This window comes from Cucurbita pepo, chromosome LG08 (genome assembly GCF_002806865.2).
Source record: "Cucurbita pepo subsp. pepo cultivar mu-cu-16 chromosome LG08, ASM280686v2, whole genome shotgun sequence".
NCBI lineage: Eukaryota > Viridiplantae > Streptophyta > Magnoliopsida > Cucurbitales > Cucurbitaceae > Cucurbita > Cucurbita pepo.
This window is the reverse complement of record NC_036645.1, coordinates 5,271,281-5,290,415: the sequence shown is the minus strand read 5'-3', so window position 1 is coordinate 5,290,415 and position 19,135 is coordinate 5,271,281. Positions and strand designations below refer to the sequence as shown.

The 19,135-nt window shown below is 33.1% G+C and overlaps 2 protein-coding genes across 4 annotated transcripts; both read right to left on the bottom strand.

Moving 5' to 3' along the window:
* Window positions 1–2,693: 2,693 nt before the first annotated feature.
* LOC111801196 (AP2-like ethylene-responsive transcription factor At2g41710) lies at window positions 2,694–8,315 on the bottom strand. Of its 3 annotated transcripts, none has more exons than XR_002816096.1 (10): window positions 7,939–8,315; window positions 7,136–7,218; window positions 7,007–7,015; window positions 6,810–6,898; window positions 6,400–6,473; window positions 6,277–6,327; window positions 4,521–4,570; window positions 3,733–4,367; window positions 3,095–3,556; window positions 2,694–3,001 (listed from the first exon to the last, which is right to left on the bottom strand). XR_002816096.1 is itself a non-coding variant. In XM_023685202.1 (9 exons), the coding sequence occupies exons 1-9, from the start codon at window positions 8,175–8,177 to the stop codon at window positions 3,503–3,505; spliced, it is 1,284 nt and encodes a 427-aa protein (XP_023540970.1). In that variant the 5' UTR covers window positions 8,178–8,315; the 3' UTR covers window positions 3,083–3,502. The 3 variants fall into 3 exon arrangements, 1 of the variants encoding a protein (XP_023540970.1); XR_002816097.1 differs by having other exon boundaries at window positions 2,694–3,294; window positions 3,392–3,556; XM_023685202.1 differs by lacking the exon at window positions 2,694–3,001 and having other exon boundaries at window positions 3,083–3,556.
* A 9,601-nt stretch (window positions 8,316–17,916) lies between these two features.
* LOC111801063 (protein MIZU-KUSSEI 1-like) lies at window positions 17,917–18,755 on the bottom strand. Its single transcript, XM_023685029.1, has one exon. It carries the CDS (start codon window positions 18,699–18,701, stop codon window positions 17,925–17,927), a length of 777 nt encoding a protein of 258 aa, XP_023540797.1. The 5' UTR covers window positions 18,702–18,755; the 3' UTR covers window positions 17,917–17,924.
* Window positions 18,756–19,135: the final 380 nt, after the last annotated feature.

Sequence of the window (19,135 nt, the reverse complement as noted above, 5' to 3'; positions counted from 1 at the left end):
GAAGCAAGTGGGAGTTGAGGTTGAGTTGCTAAAAGATTCACATAGTGATGTTGTAGCAGATACTCAAGAAACTCCTGAGACTCATGCTGTTGGCGAGGAACCCGGTCTATCATTCAAAACACAGAAGGCGATACCATTTCACTCGGAGGTTAGTTGAAGATGGTGATGTGTTTTGAGAAGATAGAGGGTGCAAAGAATCCAGCAAACATGTTGACAAAATGTGTTGATGTTGGAATATTGAGGTTGTGCAAAACCTCAATTGGTATGGTGCAGTGAAGATGCTCATGGTCGTTTGAGAGTGAAATTCTTGGTTGACTAGATCAGTCTCCAAGTGAGAGAATTGTTAGGCTATGGAGCCTGATACTCATTTATAGCTTGGTCAACGGTTATATCCAGTAAAGCTATATTTGGTAAAGCTATATATAGTAAAGCTATATATGGTAAAGCTATATCCGGAAAAGCTATATATGGTAAATAGCTATATATAGTAGATGGCTAAATCTGGTAAAGCTATATATAGTAAATTAAACCATATATATATCTGGTCTGGTAGAGCTTTGAAAATGTACTTTCTATACTTTGTACTCTCTTGTTGTACATACCTGAAGTCATCAATAAAAAATCCTTTTAGCCAGAGTTCTCCTTGCAATTTTTCTCTATCCTTTTCTTTGTGTTCATCTAGATCGAGCATGTGTGTTGTTGTGCGATCCTAACAACTGGTATCAGAGATAACGACTGATATCGATCCTAACAATCTCAACATACATATATATGTCTGTCATTCACATGTCGTATCATAATCATATCATATCGTAAACACTTCGCGGTCATATTGTTTCCTAACTTATAGCCTTAACATTCTTACACATATTACAGACATATCGTTACATGAACGTACCTTAGTCATATCGTTACAGGGACGTATCTTAACGCTATCGTTCTATCAGTCTATCGTAATCCTATCCCTTTCTACCCATAACTTAATCGTATTCTTTTGTCAATTGATCGTGACCATGTCGTTTGTATCTATCTCTCATATCCATAGCACTCTAATACGAACCCTAACCTTAACGTTCCATGAACATTTCTTACTCCTATAGTTACATTACGTTTAGTGCATCCTTCTCGTATCTTTTCTCAAACATATCATTGAACACATCGTACCGTAAGTATTATCATACAATTCACATATTATAACATATACATAATATATCATAAACATATCGATCTAGAAACAATTCACACATATCAATATATATATATGACACGTGTAGAACCACGAGGCACGTGTTAACATAAAATATAATCATGCCGATACTAAGACCACTTACCTAATTAGTTTAGGCTGGTGTCTCCCATTTATCTTAAGAAAGTTTGATTTTGTCCTTTGTATTCAAGTCAACATATATGAACCATGACATTAATTTCAATAAATTCTCTAAATTTTACCATGGTCCATGGGTTAGATTCCATATGAGCCTTAGAGATTTATGGGTAGGGTAGGTTATATATATAAAATTATATTTTCATTAAATATCTTATTTTCTATTATTACTGTTTTAGAGAAAATAGTGTCACTCGAAAGAATTTGATGGAATTTCTTACCATGATATTTCTTCGGTTTTATTTTAATGTTCACCCAATCTTCCATTTTTTTTCTCTTTTTCCTCCCCTTCCCTTCTTATTAGTTTTAATTATGTTCACCATTTATTTTGTTAAATTTAATCTATATATTCTTTAAAATTTGTTTTGATTCCGTAAAATTTGTTTTGATTCTGTAATTTTTTTTTTTCAATCAATGTTTATTTCTATTTCCTGTATTTGTTTTATTTCAGTAATTTTTTTTACTTCCACACATCTTTTCTCTTCTTTTATATCTGTATTTTGTTTTATGTATTTCCATGTTGGTTTTAATTCAGTTGATAATATTTTTGGCCAATTTTTTTTAATCCACTCCCAGATCTTCCCTTTGTATTTTATTTTTCTGTATTTTATTTTTCCTGTATTTACTTCCTTTTTTTTTTTCTATTCTATTCTGTTAACAATATTCTAGACTTTGTTTAAGAGGTATTTCCTTTTTTTTTTTTTTTTTTCTTTGCCTATTTCCTTCTTTCTTTTTTTTTTTTTCTTTCTGTTAAGCGGTTTAATTAACCGATATTCGGCTACTAATTTACTAAGATTTTAGGACAGATATAACATATAATATTTGTTGTCATTTACTAAGAACAATTTTTATTAGATCTGACCTTTTTTTTGTTTTTCTATTTCCTTTGTTTTTCTATTTCCTTTTTGCAGAAAGTGATCTTCCGACATGGTTGGTTGAGCAGATAAATAGGAAAAGGATGAGAGGTTAATGGAGGGGTTGAGCAGATAAATAGGAAAAGGATGAGAGGTTAATGGAGCAGGAGGGTAAAAGTTGTCTTTTTTTTTTATAATTATTTTTATTGGTTTATTATTATTATTATTATTATTATTATTTGAGCCATTACAAAAAAAAAAAAAAAAAAAAAAAAAAAAAAAAAAAAAAAAAAAAAANAAAAAAAAAAAAAACTTTTAAGATGAAAAAAAAAATTATTCCTTTCCTAATATAAAATTTAAAAAATGTACACCATTATTTTCCTCTCATGCTTTTTAAAGATTATTGAGTATAAGTATGAGATAAAAGAGGAAAGTGAACTCATAATAGGAACTACTTAACATTATATTTCAATTTAAAAAGATTTCATTTCTATCGACTTTTTCTTCTACTGCAGTGACTACAAGTCATTTTCAAAGCAATCGAAGTCTAATCTTTAGGATTAGTTTACTTGTAGGGGTAAACAAATACTCTAGCAGAAGCCAAGCTGATATCCTAAAGTAAACTGCTGCAGAAAATGGATGTCATTTGAAATTTGATAAGAGAAAATTACCTTCTCTTCTAAGGGCGCTGCAGGGCAAATGTCATCAGAGTGTCTTTTCAAAGGCAAGGTACCAGCCATTCCCATCCTTCCATGGATCAGCTCTGTTAACCACTGAAATTTCGTTAAAAGAAATAGAATGCAATCAATTTCATCTTAATGTAGATGTCTGAAATCAGTTGAGCTATGGGCCAAACCTAAGGGCGGGCGAGATCTTGATATCGATAACTGGATATAAATGTCACAAGTAATACAGATATTCGAGAAAGAATCAAATTTAAATTTGTAACTATCAGATAGATACAAATGCAAGATATAAAACAAACGTGTGATCTTCTAGGACTATATTTCGTTTCTTCTTAAACTTTATGAGGTTCCTTTCGTGTTCATCGCCCTCCTGCATGTAGGGAAAACCAAGAAAAGCCTCAGGCGACAGTAAGTATGATGTGTGTGTATCGTGTTCTTGTGATATTTTGATTTATGTAAATCTCTACCCCTTAAAGCTTATTCTCATTTAGGGATCCAGCAATATCAGCATCGAGCGCTGTCCAATCAAGTTCAACTCAAACCCCATCCTGGGGGGGAGATAATAAATTCCTTGAACTTTATTCCTCCGGTCGAAACAAAGTGTAAGTTGAAGAGGTTTCAGTCTTTGTAACCTGCATAATGGAACCGAGACAAGCATTATCAGAAATTGCCTTTGAATATGTAACCAAGCACCATAAAATTTATTTTCTTTTGCTAAAAGTAACTTTTATCCTTCTAAAAGCCATCTCAAATTCACACAACAATTTCACTTTACTTTACTCCAAACAAGGATAGTGAATACGCTAACCTCGGCAGTACGAGAAAGTCCAGTAGGAAGAACAGAAACGAGCGATGTCCAATGAATCGGATCTCCCAAGGGATCAACAGTGTTGTAACTGCTAAGAAGAGGTGCAGTTAAGAATGGAGTCAAGGGGAACATATTTCTCTGAAGTGGCAATCCACCACTTGCTCCAAAAGCAACCCCATATTTCTCACTGGGATCACCTCCATGACTTGCATGTGTTTCAACAGCTTTCCCATGATCTATCTTGTTGACACTGTTTTTATTTTCGTTCTCATCATTCTCATTGTTAATTTCCTCTAATTTCAAAGCTTTCTGCTGCAAACTCTTGTAGGCTGCTGACCGTGACAAAATACTTAAAGCAGAGACCTTCGAAGCAACCTTCTTTACCCCATGTAATGTACCCAAACAGGGCATCTCATATGGCTCTGTGGGACAGGTGGTCTGTCCAAGAGCTTTGAGTTCACTGTCTACTTCTCCAACGCTACTATGTTTGTCTTCTTCTGACAACTTCGATCCAACACTAGACGTTCGATTTTTGTTGGGCCCCCACCACTTAATGTAACTTGTTAAGTCGATCTTCCTTTCAATGCAGAAGTTGTGGATGAATTCGCTTACTGTTGCTTGATCATCCCCGGCACCTTAAATTACATTGTGGGGAAAGCACTGTTTGTTATTCACATGAGAGAAATTCTTGTCCTCTTTAAGTGTAAACTCAGAAATCAAAGAAATTCCAGCAGAGATGTGTCCTTGAAGCTAGAGACATGGTATAATAACAATTTTGGAAAACTTACCATAAATTATGCTGTTGACACAATCCAGGCCTGGCATACGACCGAACGGACTAGTATATAAAAGCAGCAACAACAGTTAACACAGAGATCGACAAGATGCGAGACATGTATAATGATACTATTAATTTTGTAAGAAGACTTCAAGTGTGCATCATGTCTATCAAGGACTCTATATGAAGCCACAACAATTATTCAACTACTACACCCCAAATCAAAATTTCAATGATAGAAAGAGCATTTGCAAGTTTGAAAGAAAAGCTGAACAGAAAGCAAAATAATTGATTCAAAGATTTTATTCTACCTCAAAGGATGCTAACAAAGAAATGGAATCAGTTGCACAATAGTAAATTAGCAATATCTTAATTTGAAGGAAGCAAATTACACTGTGATGATCAGAAAAGGGGTGATCCAACCACAAAGACATATAAAAGAGATAAATAAAAAAACCAACCAATTTTAAAAAATGATATGAAAGAACAAAAGAGGGGAGGGAAGCCAGGCCGCCCTTGGCAAGGAAGATTACCAAAAAATCTCTTCCAATTGGATCAAAGAACATTTATACTATAATGGTTGATCGGTGTATCAAGTCTGAAATTTACACTAAGAGAGCCACAAAATAAATAGTATCAAAGAAGGTATTACACTTCTTTTTAAGAGGTTGAAGATTCTATTGTTCCCTTAAAATATTATCACTGTCCAATAGGATCAAACCCAATAATTGTACGAGTCCATTGTATATAATTTCAAAAAATGATTGAGGTATTTTAAGAATAAAGATATCTAACTTGGAAAAGGATTTAGATATTTTCGGAATAAATTGTTTAGCTTCTACTCTAAACAGAGTGCAGTGGTTTCTACGGAGTATCTTATAACCTCTTTTCGGGTAATCTCTTCTCGATTGGTCCTCAAAGAATTGTGTTCATCAGCTGGTTTCACCAAGAGAAGGCTCTAATAAATTGAAGCCAAAGGGTCCCGTTTCCACCTTGACACAAGGATGGCCAAGCAGGGTATAATCATATTTACATATAAAAGATTCATTAATAACATCAAAAGTGGGTCCCTTCAATACACAACATCTTAATTTAAGACCATGGCAAAATGCAAGTCTTCCTGAGTTACGGCCAAAAAATTCATGTTTGGTCAATAAAGCTCGATCTTATCCTTTTTAGATTTTCTTCATACTGTGTCTAAGACCATATCAAACTCAACCAAGGTGTATAACCTCTCCAATCATGTTCCCAGCAACATCCAATTCCAGTACTCGCCTAAATTTTCCTTGTGGCTTAAAAAACAAACTTAGAAATCATCTCCTCTTGATCATTCTATCATTATTATGATAACAAAACCACGAAATCAAAAATGGAAGTCATAATTCATTCTGTGGCTCAGCAATGTACCAACATGTCTGACTCTAAACCTTCATCCACCCCTACAGAAAGCATAACAATTTAGATTTGCATGGATATGATATTTTGTATGACTCCTTTTGTTGGGCTGTCTTTTTGAATGCCCAAAATAAAAGCTTGGTTTCCATAAAGAAAATTAAAAAAATAAAGGAATGCATAATATGATAATTGTTTTCATCATATGAAAACTCAAAACAAAGTGTTAATCATATGAGGCACTAAAACTATAACATTATAACCTATAAATTTATGAATTACCAAGAGGACCCAGAAGAAGTCGACGCTTTATAACATTAAAATAAACCACACAAAGTTAAATACAATTAACATTTTAGTGAGGGGGAAAAAACCTCGAGAGACCACGATATTTAGATATTCCCCTGGAGAATCCACTGCTCTTTCTGCAAAGTGTATAATTATATAAGCAGCAGCAGATTGTGTCACCAAAAGATGTTTCAACAGTTTCTACTTACCTTCTTAGAGACGCAAGATATTCCTCTCTTGAAACAGTCTGCATTTCTTCAAGGTCCCTAGTATAATCAGTCACCTGCAAAATGCAGTTATTCCATTTCTTATTACCCAAAGAAAAATCAATCAGAACGAAGCATGCATGAAGAATACTGAAGATACTTCTCCAAATACAAAAATACTTTTTCCAGAACTCTGTAGGGCAGTAATAATCTAGAACCTTCATATTTTATGTACTTTTCAAAAGGTAGAAAGTGACGCACAATTTAAATTTTCAACAAAATGTAGTTTGTAACTCTGAACTTTGTAAGACCAAACATCAAAAAAGTGGAACATATGCTTCAAAGTTGCATAAAAAAAAATAATAAGAAACTATAGTCGTCAAAGAATAAATTGGGACTAAATGATATCTCACTGGAAAATTAATAAGAGTCCCAGGACCCCAATATTTTAAGGCTGCCAAATCGTATGCCCTAGCAGCTGCCTCTTCTTCATCATATGCTCCTGTAAATTCATGTTATTCACTATTTTAAAAAGTGTAAAGGGAAAAGATCCAGCCTCAGTCAATGTTAAAAAGAATGCAGAGGAAAAGAGATCAGAATAGTAACTTACCCAGATACACTGGAATGATCAATCATATGCCAGTTCCATGCACATGTTAAATAGAACACAGTGTAAGTACGATATCACATGCATATAAGTAATTGGTTTCACACCAAGATTTGTATGAGAAAGAGAGACCTTGCTTTCCCTTCTTGTTCTGGTTCTGGTTCCAGGTACTTTTATCCCAAAGATGAGCTTCATAACGACCAGTCCATCTATGTCTAATATCATCAAACCATTCATAGACGCTAGTCAGTAGAGAAAAAGATAAAGAAAAAGAACAGACTACATCACAAGCAACGTCAGATAATCAAATCGCACTAAATAAATAATAAGAAAGCAATTTTTTATAGTCAAACAAACAATTGATCATCCTACGACACTAATATGAATTGCCCACATCTACTGACTTGATACGATACTTAGTGAGGTAGGCGACTTCCAAAGAGTGACGATTTCAATGCCCTATACGTATACATTTTCCACTCTTATGTGTCCAGTTCATAAAACAGCCCTATCTGACCTCCTAAACTCAATAGTTATGGTACTATATATCACACATGCGGACAGATCAATACAATAGCAAAATGCCTCCTCCGTTTAGCTCCAGATAAAATGCAGTAAATTATGAAGCCATTTCAACGCGATATCGGTTTCAAAATTCCATTTACTGCAGTGGCCATTAGCTCAGGTTACCAATCCTTGGGCTATAGTAACAAAATTGCCTTATATGAACACAGACTCACCTCTTATGGTACCGAGTCGTAAACACAATCCGGGCAGTGAGCAAGAATTCAACACTCTTCTGGTTCTCTAATATTGGAGAATTTATAAGCTAATTAAACTCTTCCTACTTCCAAAAAAAGAAAACAGAACTCTTCATTTTATGAGCAATCAGACACAGTACGAACTAGGAAGGCGCATAGTAATATGAGAATTACCTAGTGACTCCGCGGTATATGGAACTCCTTTGCCCAGCAGCACATGGAGGCATTTTACTGATGCGCTCTTTGGCAGTGCAACCTCGTTCTTTCTTGGCTTTCTTGAATCCTCTGTAAAGTAAAAGCTGATCGTTCGCCATTACAACCTCGGAAGACTCCGGGGTTCCTCCTCCAGCAGCAGCAGCGCAAGAAGCACCGGGTTCGTGTTTGAAGGCAGGATCAGATGACGAGGAAGCCATGGGAAAGGTGCAGAGAAAACCTAAACCCTAGGGGGAGAGGATTTGGGCGAAACGAGGAGTGAGGGAAATAGAGTGTGAGTGAGAGTGTGGGAGAAAAAGCCTGGATTTGGTGGACTGTGATTGACCACGGAAGGTCCAAACTAGAGTTGGCAGAGAAAATGGTAAAATGGTAAATTGAGAGAGTTTGAAAGCAGGAAAAGGAACCGGGGGCGGCAACGGCTAGCATGGGGAGGAGGGTAAAATGGTAAATTGAGAGAGTTCGAAAGTGCGCGTGATGATCACGTGTTGTCCGCTTTTGGAAAAGCCAGGTTGGTAGCAGTGGAGTAGGATGTTCTGTTTGTTGGCGTTTAATTCGTTTTTTTTTTTTCTTTTTTTCTTTTTTTTTTTTTCTTTCCATTTTCGTATCCAAATTAATGCTTCCTTGTTCTTTTCTTCTCCCTCCTTTTCTACGTACGTCCAAATCTAGCGATCCAATTTTACATTTTTTTTAAAATAAAAAATACGAAATATTCATTATTAAACAACACATTAATTCAGTGATCTATTATTTTTTTTTTTTTTTTTTTTTTGNAAGAAAATTAGGTTATATTAGTTTTTGGTTAAATTTAAAAAAATAAAAAATAAGGGTTGGAATTAAGGCATTTTTACGGTAATTAAGGCAAGTGAGATCAGTAAGACTCATATTTACCATTTAATTAGTTTTAGGGTTTATATTGGAATTAATCTCGAGTTTAGCTAAGTTACAGTATTAATATGCTCTATATATGTCATGCGAATAGGTGAGAACTAAGTGTGGGAAGAATAGTCTAAGAGAAACTACGAATTAGTAATTTTGGCCAAGACCAACCAGGTAAGTGATCTTACTGTTGAAGTTATCAAATTGATTGATGTATGATGGTGCATGACTTATGACTCTTTTATGTACCATATTAGTTTTGTGATGCTTATATGCTCTTTGTATTGTCATGTGATATATGATATGTATGCTATGTATGCGCGATATCCATTACACTATATGAATGAAATGAAATGTTATGTGTCAAATGTTATATCTTACTACATAAAGTTATGTGATGGATGACGTGATATTTGTCATGTATACATGATACATATATGAAATATGTTATATTTATGGATGAAAGGAGAAAGGAAATGAAACAAATGTTATGTTATGAATGAAAATCATGGGAATTCATGCATATATGTATGTCATGTGCATCGGGATACTTCCTCGTTATGTTATGCTAGTACGGATGCATACCTTCGATATTTATATTTGTTATGATATCATGAGGGTCTTTCCTTTTCTGAGGCGTCCGGTGACCAATGTATTGTGTCCGACCAAGTCAGACCTAGGGGGTACTATACAAGTTCGCCTGATGGGTCCATGTATGCGTACGTGAGCCGTGTGTGGCGAAGTATCATGTATCCAACTCTGCCCTAAATTGGAAAGAGCCTAAGATCATGTTACGGTTTTAAAAGATAGGTCTCATACATGTATTATGTGTGATTGCATTTCTAACCCCAAGAGTGGGATGACGGAGTATTTTATAAAATATTCAAGTCACGTGCTACTCTTATACTTTTCAAGTAAAGTGATAGGCAACCCTAATCCTTAGCCCAACGATCCAAGCTTTTGTTGAGGCAAGAACCCTTGAATCAAAGAAATTAACACCTCCTTATACAAAATTCGGATCAACCAAGAGATAAGACTAGAATTAGATTACCTCCTAAGATCAAAGATCTAAAAGAAAGATTTTGAACCTTGTTCTAAATTGAGTCCCTTCACCATCAAACTTGATTAAGACTTGATTGAGTGAGTGAGATGCAATCCATCTCAAGAATTGCATGAAACTTAGAAATGACAAAAATGATGCTCAAATTTCTTACGGGTGAAAGTCTCACTATGAGACTTTGAGAGCTAAATTTCATTCACAAAAAATCTGTCTTGTGGGTATTTATACAAAAGAAACTTTCAATTTGTAACGACCCTAAATTTCTACATATCTAGAGTCACCACTAACGTCTCATGCTCATCTATAATGCGGAAATATAACTCTTACATGAACGTCATTTATAACGTGAACTTTGAAATACGTTTAAAACAAGTTCTTCTCTGGAAAACACAGCCATGGTTTTAAGTGTTTAAATAAAAAATACTAAAATTTAGAGAAAATAAAAACAAATACAAAATAATTTAAAACAATGGAATGCAAAACGATCTATTCTAACTTAAAACTAAGAATTTAAATATGAGTCTACCCTATGCACGTGCCACAGTCTCTACTCGCGATGTCGCCGTCCTCCGTACAAGTGTGACTTGCCTTTACCTGAAAAATGATGTGGCACACAGTCTGAATATTTCAAAGAATATTCAGTAAGTGGCCCCACTATAGGGGNAGACTTTGCATGGATAAAGTCTTGGAACGTTATAATATACATCTAAATATATATACCTATTATATATATTCTATTTATATTAAAATTTCATTTTCTATTTTTTATTTCGAGTGACTACTTCCTTGTCTTTTGATATTCTTCCTGTGCTCTGCTTTTTCTCAATTTTTGTTCAAGACATATTCTTGACCAATGTTTTTTCTCCATTTTTGTTACCAATTTTTAATCGATTATTATTAATCATATTATTGGTCAATTCCGATCGATTCTTACTCCAAACTCTTTATTATTTATTTTTTCTTTTCTCTGAATTTCTTCTTTTCTTTTTTTCCTTGTAATTTTGTCTCTTTATTTATTTATTTTTTCTTTTCTCTCCTTTCTTCTTGTCTTTCTTTCCTTTTCATTTTGTCTCTTTATTTATTTATTTTTCTTTTCCATTTCTTCATGTCATATTTATTTTTTCTTTTCTCTACCTCTCTACCTTTATTCTTGTGTTTCTTTCCTCTCTTAGGGTTGTGTCCTATGTCGATCTAACGACATGATGCAATATGGCACTCATCATCATATAGCATGCTCAATATGGAAAACATCATCATATTAAGGTAAACGTCACGCAATCATCATACTCATCATATTGCCACAAAATGCATCAAACATATCAAGTACGACATTCATCAAAATATATATATACTGAGCACATCATCAAGTATCGAAACCCGCACATCATCATAATTCATACATCATCATAAGTCATACATCATCATAAGTCATACATTATCATAACTCATATACCGCATCGTACGACATAGTTCATACATCATTGTAACCATACAATTTTTAGCCTATCCTATAGTAAGACCACTTACCTGGTTAGCTTATACGGGTGTCACCAATTTATCTTTAATGAAAGTTCGACTTTTCCCTTTGTATCCAAGCCAACCTACATGAATCCATGACATCAATTTCATGTTCAATTCTCTTAACTCCTACAATGGTTCGTGTGCTAAACTTCATGAGAGCATTAAAGACTTTGCATGGATAAAGTCTTGGAACGTTATAATATACATCTAAATATATATACCTATTATATATATTCTATTTATATTAAAATTTCATTTTCTATTTTTTATTTCGAGTGACTACTTCCTTGTCTTTTGATATTCTTCCTGTGCTCTGCTTTTTCTCAATTTTTGTTCAAGACATATTCTTGACCAATGTTTTTTCTCCATTTTTGTTACCAATTTTTAATCGATTATTATTAATCATATTATTGGTCAATTCCGATCGATTCTTACTCCAAACTCTTTATTATTTATTTTTTCTTTTCTCTGAATTTCTTCTTTTCTTTTTTTCCTTGTAATTTTGTCTCTTTATTTATTTATTTTTTCTTTTCTCTCCTTTCTTCTTGTCTTTCTTTCCTTTTCATTTTGTCTCTTTATTTATTTATTTTTCTTTTCCATTTCTTCATGTCATATTTATTTTTTCTTTTCTCTACCTCTCTACCTTTATTCTTGTGTTTCTTTCCCTATATATATTGTCTTTTCTTTTTATTTTGTTAACAATATTCTGGTCTCTCTCTAGTCTTCTCTATGTATTTTTGCCTCTATTCTAATTAATTTTCTTTCCAGATCTTTCCTTTCTCTTGTTTTCCCTTTTTTTTTTCTTTCTTTAATTCTGTTATCATTCAAATTCACAGATATCACGTATAAATTCTTCTTCTCAAATCTTTCATTTCTTATTTACTTTTAATTTTTTTTAAAATCTAATCTTTTCTTTCCTCTCTATTCTGTATTTACTTCTTATCTATATTATACTCTATGGTCTGTATTTTATTTTTATTTATTAGCCTCAGTTATAGTTCATTTTCTATAACCTCATAACCAAAATCAAAATAAATGGGCAGGAACAAAAGATTTGATTTTGAATAATTAGACAAAAAAAAAAGGAAATCTGATTTTTATAGGATAAATGAAAAAGAGATTTGAAATATGACTAATAACGAAGCAAAGATCTCTCCCCAATAATTAAATCTCCAACTCCCTTTGTAAATTTGTCCATATTTTTTTTCTTTTNACTTTTCCCTTTGTATCCAAGCCAACCTACATGAATCCATGACATCAATTTCATGTTCAATTCTCTTAACTCCTACAATGGTTCGTGTGCTAAACTTCATGAGAGCATTAAAGACTTTGCATGGATAAAGTCTTGGAACGTTATAATATACATCTAAATATATATACCTATTATATANGAGGAAGAGGGGTTAATGAAGAGTAGTTTAGGGAAAATTATTTTAATTATTTAATTATTATTATTTTTTTGGTCGTTACACAATTCTTCAAACGTGTCAGTGGTCATAATTTACTCCCACCCCTTTTAAAATGTACACAAAAGGAGGGGTCAATCACAAATAACTTACCACAGTTTTGGCCACTACTATAATTATAAAATTAAAAATAATAAATAAATTTTCCAACAACTTATGAATACAGTGCAATTTATAGCTAGAGTACAATTTATAGCAACTTCATCAATTACTTCAACCGTGTAAATATTCACTTATGAAGTTCTAAATAGTTTTTTCTTAATTGAATCAGCGTACAACACATGAAATAATGAACTAATATATTCAATTTTGTAGATGAAGAATGAATGCTTGTTGAATCTTCTTGGTCTTGGATCGTGCAATAGGTCCAGTTGGAACATTTGGAACATCGTGATTCTTATCATAAATATAAAGCTTCCATGCATGAATGACGGTCAATGCTAGAAATGCCATGGAAGTCTGAATATATCCTGATAGGATAGTAGCATTGAATTTAATTAGTAGTTGTTAGGTATTTTTAATGCAATTTGTTTTATGTTCCAAAAACTATGTTATTTTCATTCTTGTTTTGAATTGAATATATAATTTCACGACTTTATTTTAAAAGTATTTATTATGAATTTTCGCATATGTATTTAAAGTGTGAGTAGTTTAGGATAAGAAAATTAGAGGTGTTACATTAAGCTTGTTAAAAAGTAATGATTTTATATACCGAAGTTTATCAAAAGTTACCAAAAATGTTCTTATTATTTAGTATCTATTGTATCCTTTGAACAACATTTAGTACAAGTGAGAGAATTCTTGATTATTTAAGAAGTTGACACAAAATTGAATATTGGTATTTTAGATCTTTCTCAAATGTTTGATGATTTTGTTTTAAAAATGAGATAGATAATACTAAATTCTAACTTATTATTAGCTTATTATCTCTTTGTTGCAACCTAGTGTAGATTGTTATATAAAAATTTATATTTTTCTTTTAAGTAAAATTTTTAATTCTATGATCCATCCCTATTTTCCTCCTTTTTATAGTAACTCATTAGATGTTGGTATTTAGTTGTCTTTAGTTCTATAGTAATATTGAATTATGTTCCGATGTTACAATTCTAGTTTGGTGTGATTATGTTGTTGATTAAAATTTTGTTTGTTTGAAAGATTATAGACTGATTTTTATTTGTTTGTGAACTTCTAATATCTTCTATCTAAATTATATTAAATAATTATGAAACATGGATAAATAATTTTTTTAAAATTAAAAAAAAAAAAAAAAAATTAACTACCTGACAAGCTAACCTAAAATTTTTTGTTTGGGTTAAGTTGGGTCACCCATCCAACTAACCCAAACTTTTAGGTTAGTATAAAAAATTCACCCAACTCAACCCAACCCGTATACACCATTTAAAAAATTTAAAAATACACTAGTACCTCATTTTAAAAATACTGGTGAACCTTCAAAAATAATACTAATATCTAAATTTTTTGAAAAAAAAAAAAAAACACTGAGGAGCTTAAATGGCGTTTCACAATTTTCAGCATTTTCGTGCTTTCCTTCCTTCATGAAACTTGTCCAACTCTTCTCTATGAGTCCAAAGAGACGAAACTCGACCCGTGAGGTGGTCTATAGAAGAAGAGTTTTGGGAAAAAAAATGTAAGAATGGGTACCCAAAAGTCCACCTCAATTACTCTTGATTTTATGCTCCTTTTTTAAAATTACCAAAACAAACAAGGATGAAGTGGAGGTTGTCCCTTTCTAATGACACCAATCTTATATCTCAATTCCAAGTATGGAAGGAGTACGGAAGATTTGAATGTTAAGAAAAGAAGGAACTTGAAAAAATGGAAATTACTTAACTTTAGGGCTAGTTTATATTGGTGTATGTGGGTTTTGGTATGCCTTTAGGCTTAGTTAGATGACTCGAGTAATGTATGAGTGACATGTATCCTATAATCCTTTTTATGTGTCATTTTCTATTTGTCATGATATGTAATGCTATGACTATGTAAGCTTTACTGTATGCATGTACTTTCAACATATTATGTCAAGGTACTTGACTTTCGGCATTTAAGTTATAGACCTTAGGTTAGGACAGGGTGTTTTCGTTATTTTTTAATTTCACCATTTCTTTGAAGCTACTTTTAGATTTTGAAATAAATTTGGTGAACATTCAAGTCCATAACAACGTTTGAATTGAATTGTTTTAAAAAGTTTTCCCTTATTTACGGTATTTTAAAAAGTTTTCCCTTATTTACGGTGAAAGAATAACGAATAAGAACAAGAATTAAGGATCAAGATTTTACAGTAAAAGAAGAAAGGTGAAGGAGAATTCTTGTTTCTTACATAAGAGTAAGAGTGAAAGAAGTCCATACAGGGTTGCTCTCATATTCTTTAAAGAAAGAAGGGAATGAGGTAATCTCAACTGCTTTACCTCGTTCAAGAAAAGAGCTACTTCACCTATTCACACTTAATAATCACGACATGCATGTACGAACGACCTTATTTTTAAATAAAAAGGTAGAATCATTACACCAATATAAACTACATACCAACAAAAAAAAGACCTTATAGTAACATTGGTTTATAGAGCATACGTGTTGTAAAGATACCTTATAAAAAGGATTAAATAATTAGCATAATATTAAAGTAGTGTTGTACATGTGTTTGTGAATTTGATAGCTTATCTTGTTGGATTGGGTGTCAGTGGCTAAACCAGCTTGGCTAAGCTCAACTTTTGTTCCCCACTTCCATATTCAAATACAATCTCTCTCTCTCTCTCTATTAATAGTAACCCACCTGCGTACTGACATCGCATCGATCTTCAAAACCCCAAACTTTTGTTGTCCTTGTGTTTTAAAACAGAAAGACGTTTCCGGGTTTCCCACTTCAAATTTATCATATTAAATTTCATAGCTTTGTGTTTGATGCACATTTAGCTTGTCCTCTTCCTTCCTTTCTCCTCAAATCTCAAAATATCTAATCCTATTAATATCTACCAACAACCTCACTTCCAACATAATTCATGGTATTAAATAAATAAAAAGACGATTCGATTTGTTAGATCAATACGACTCTCCACAATGATATGATATTCTCCACTTTATATAATCAAATGATACTATCTCTATTGGTATGAGGCTTTTTGGAGAAACCCAAAGCAAAACCACGAGAGCTTAGACTCAAAGTGGACAATATCATATCATTGTGGAGAGTCATATCAATAGAATTCTCAAACGTCGAAAAAAGAACTCCAAAAGAAAAAGGATTCGAGGCTCCTTGAAGGCATAGTAAAAAATGACTAGGACTCCAAAAGAAAAAGGATTCGAGGCTCCTTGAAGGCATAGTAAAAAATGACTAGGACTCCAAAAGAAAAGAAGTCGAGCCTCGATTAAAGGGAGACACACTTTGTTCGAGAATGAAAGTCTCACATCGACTAATTTAGAGAATGATCATGAACTTATAATAAAAGAATAGTATCTCCATTGTTTTGAGACCTTTTGTGAAGTACAGATCAAAGTCATGAGAGCTTATGTTTAAGGTGGACAATATCGTACCATTGTGGAGAGTCATGTTCATCTAACACGATTTAGGTAATAATATATATTTTAATATTTAATATTCTAATAAAGAAGCTTAGTTTCTGAAAATTGAAATACTTTAACATTAGTTGCTTTTTCCAAAAATTTGTTCTTGATTCTTTACTATTTGTTTGGAATAAAAATAATATTTTATGTATATATATGGAAAATGTGAAAAATCCATAAATAACATTTTATATTCCAATAAAATATATTAAAAAGAAATCAGTTAAATTTTTCATATTTCAAAAAATATATAATAGGAAGAAAAATATGTCAGTGAATATTTTTGAAAACTTATTTATTTATTTATTATAATCATAACTCATTTTTCAAGGTATAAAAAAAAGAACATAATAATTTTATTTTTATTCAAAAAACCTCGAAATAAAAGCAAAGCAGAAAAATCAGATTTTGACATCTCAAAATTTGATTGAATGAATAATTATAAAAAAAAAAAAAAAAATATTCTGACACTTTTAAAATAAATTATAAATTCTATTTTCAATAAATTTATAATTTATATAAATACATAAATATTCCTAATGTCATGTTACAGTTAAAATAAAATTATAAATGTCCTTCACTTCTATATCTGAATATGATTAATAGAATCATATACATTTTTAGATCTATGAATTAGACGGAAGTTTGATTTAACGATCTCTTACTTCACCTTTTCGACTTATTATTGGTAGCATTATTCTCGAAAAAAGACATTATACGAACAAGATTAAGACGGTGTTTAATAATAAATAATTAGGTTAGGGGTATTTCCGTAATTATAGTTCAAAAATATCTGAGGAGGCAACGTGTTGAGAATCCAGAACACCCATGCAGCTATACGTTAATTTGTCTGCGCTGCTTATGACTATATTATTGAACTTTATTATTAAATAAAAACATATTTATATAAGGAGACAAAACCGAGGAGATTTTTTTTTTTTGAATTTAAAAAATAAAAAAACATATGACGTGTCCACCCACGAGGAATAAAATAACACGAAAATATTGCGCGTCTAATCTACGGCCACTCATGCTCTTGGTTTTCTCCAAACATTTTCCCATTTTTTTAATATTTATTTTTAACATTATTAAATATTACACGAAAAAAGGCAATCTGATTTGGTGTGGATTGGAGTTATTTTGATAATAATTTGGATATAAAGTATTTTGAAAGATATGATCTGTTTTTTGCTTAACTTAAGTGAGTATTATTATTCACCAACTTTAGATCAAGTTTTAGTTGTTACATATTTAATCTCCACCTTAATAATGGTAGATATAATATTCATAAAATAATAAGAATAATATGTAAAGTAATTTTATTTCACTATTCTATCAAAAAGTGATAATTTGGATACATTTTTTCTCATCTAATTTTCAACCCATAAAATAAAAATAAAAATAAAAATAAAAGACTAATTTATTATTATTTTTATCTCCTTTTTTCATATTCTAAGCAAAAAAATACTTAATTCAGAGCCGCAATTTCCATCGGGATTAATCATGAACAAAGCTTCTGAGTCGGAGCTTCCAACTACACGTTCAAACTCGGCTCTCATGTACACCAATTCACCGAGTTCGGAGCACGCGCCGCCTTTGCTTCCGTCGTGGAGGACAGGAATGACTCCGGCTCCGACTGACACTGTCCGGATAGTGTTCAAGACGTGGCGGTCGTAGGGCTCGCAGGTGCGTGAGAGGGCGAGGCCAGTTTCCCTGCCGTTGCAGTACATGGTCCATTTGGGCTGTTTGAGGAGCTTACTGGGCTGGGCTCGGCCAGGGAGTTTGTGGGCTTCGAGGGCGATGCGGAGGAGGCCTGACGACATCTCCTTGAGGAGAGCGGTGGTGGAAATGTCGAGATGGAGCAGCGAAAGGGGTTGGGCACGTGGGTCCAGCTGGAGGGAGAAGGTGACGTGGCCGTGGCGGTGGCCGAAGAGGGTGCCGGTGAGCTTGCGGCGGAGAGTGAGACCGAGAGTGAGAGAGAGAGAGAGAGAGTTGCGGCGGTGTAAGAGGAATTGGAAGAGAGAGTGGAGGAGGGAAGAGGCTCTATTGGATAGAGAATGGGATTTGTGAGAGGACGTGGCGGAGGGAGGGTTGGGAACAATGGCCATCTGGGGAGGATTGAAGGTGGAAGAGGGTTGTAGCATTTTTGTGGTGCTGCTTGTACTGGCGGTGCTGGTGGATCTGGTCAGAGGATTGAGCTCAAGGTGGTGTTGCATTTTCATGGCGGACACAGAGAGAGTGGTGGGATATTGGGAGGGAAAGCGGCCGACAAAGGAGTGTTATTGTGCGATGGATGGGACAATGGAAGAGAGGGGGACAATATTTATATGTGGACATAATGCCCGAAGACATTACTCTATTAATGTATTTGCCAATTTAATATTTTGACTTTCTCCAATTGACACGGCTTAAAATTATCATCTTGATTATGGTGGCTTCCACAAATAATTTTTGGTAGTGAACGGAATTTTGATGAGCTTATTTGTATGAATGTTTTTCGGTTTCTTTTGCACGAGTTCAACAATGGGTCGAGATGAGAAATTCAAATTTTCAATTGAGCTACAGTCAAATTAGTAGTGCTAGGATCGCACAACCACACACACTCGATCGAGATGAATACAAAAAATAGGATAGAGAGAATGCAACAGAACTCTGA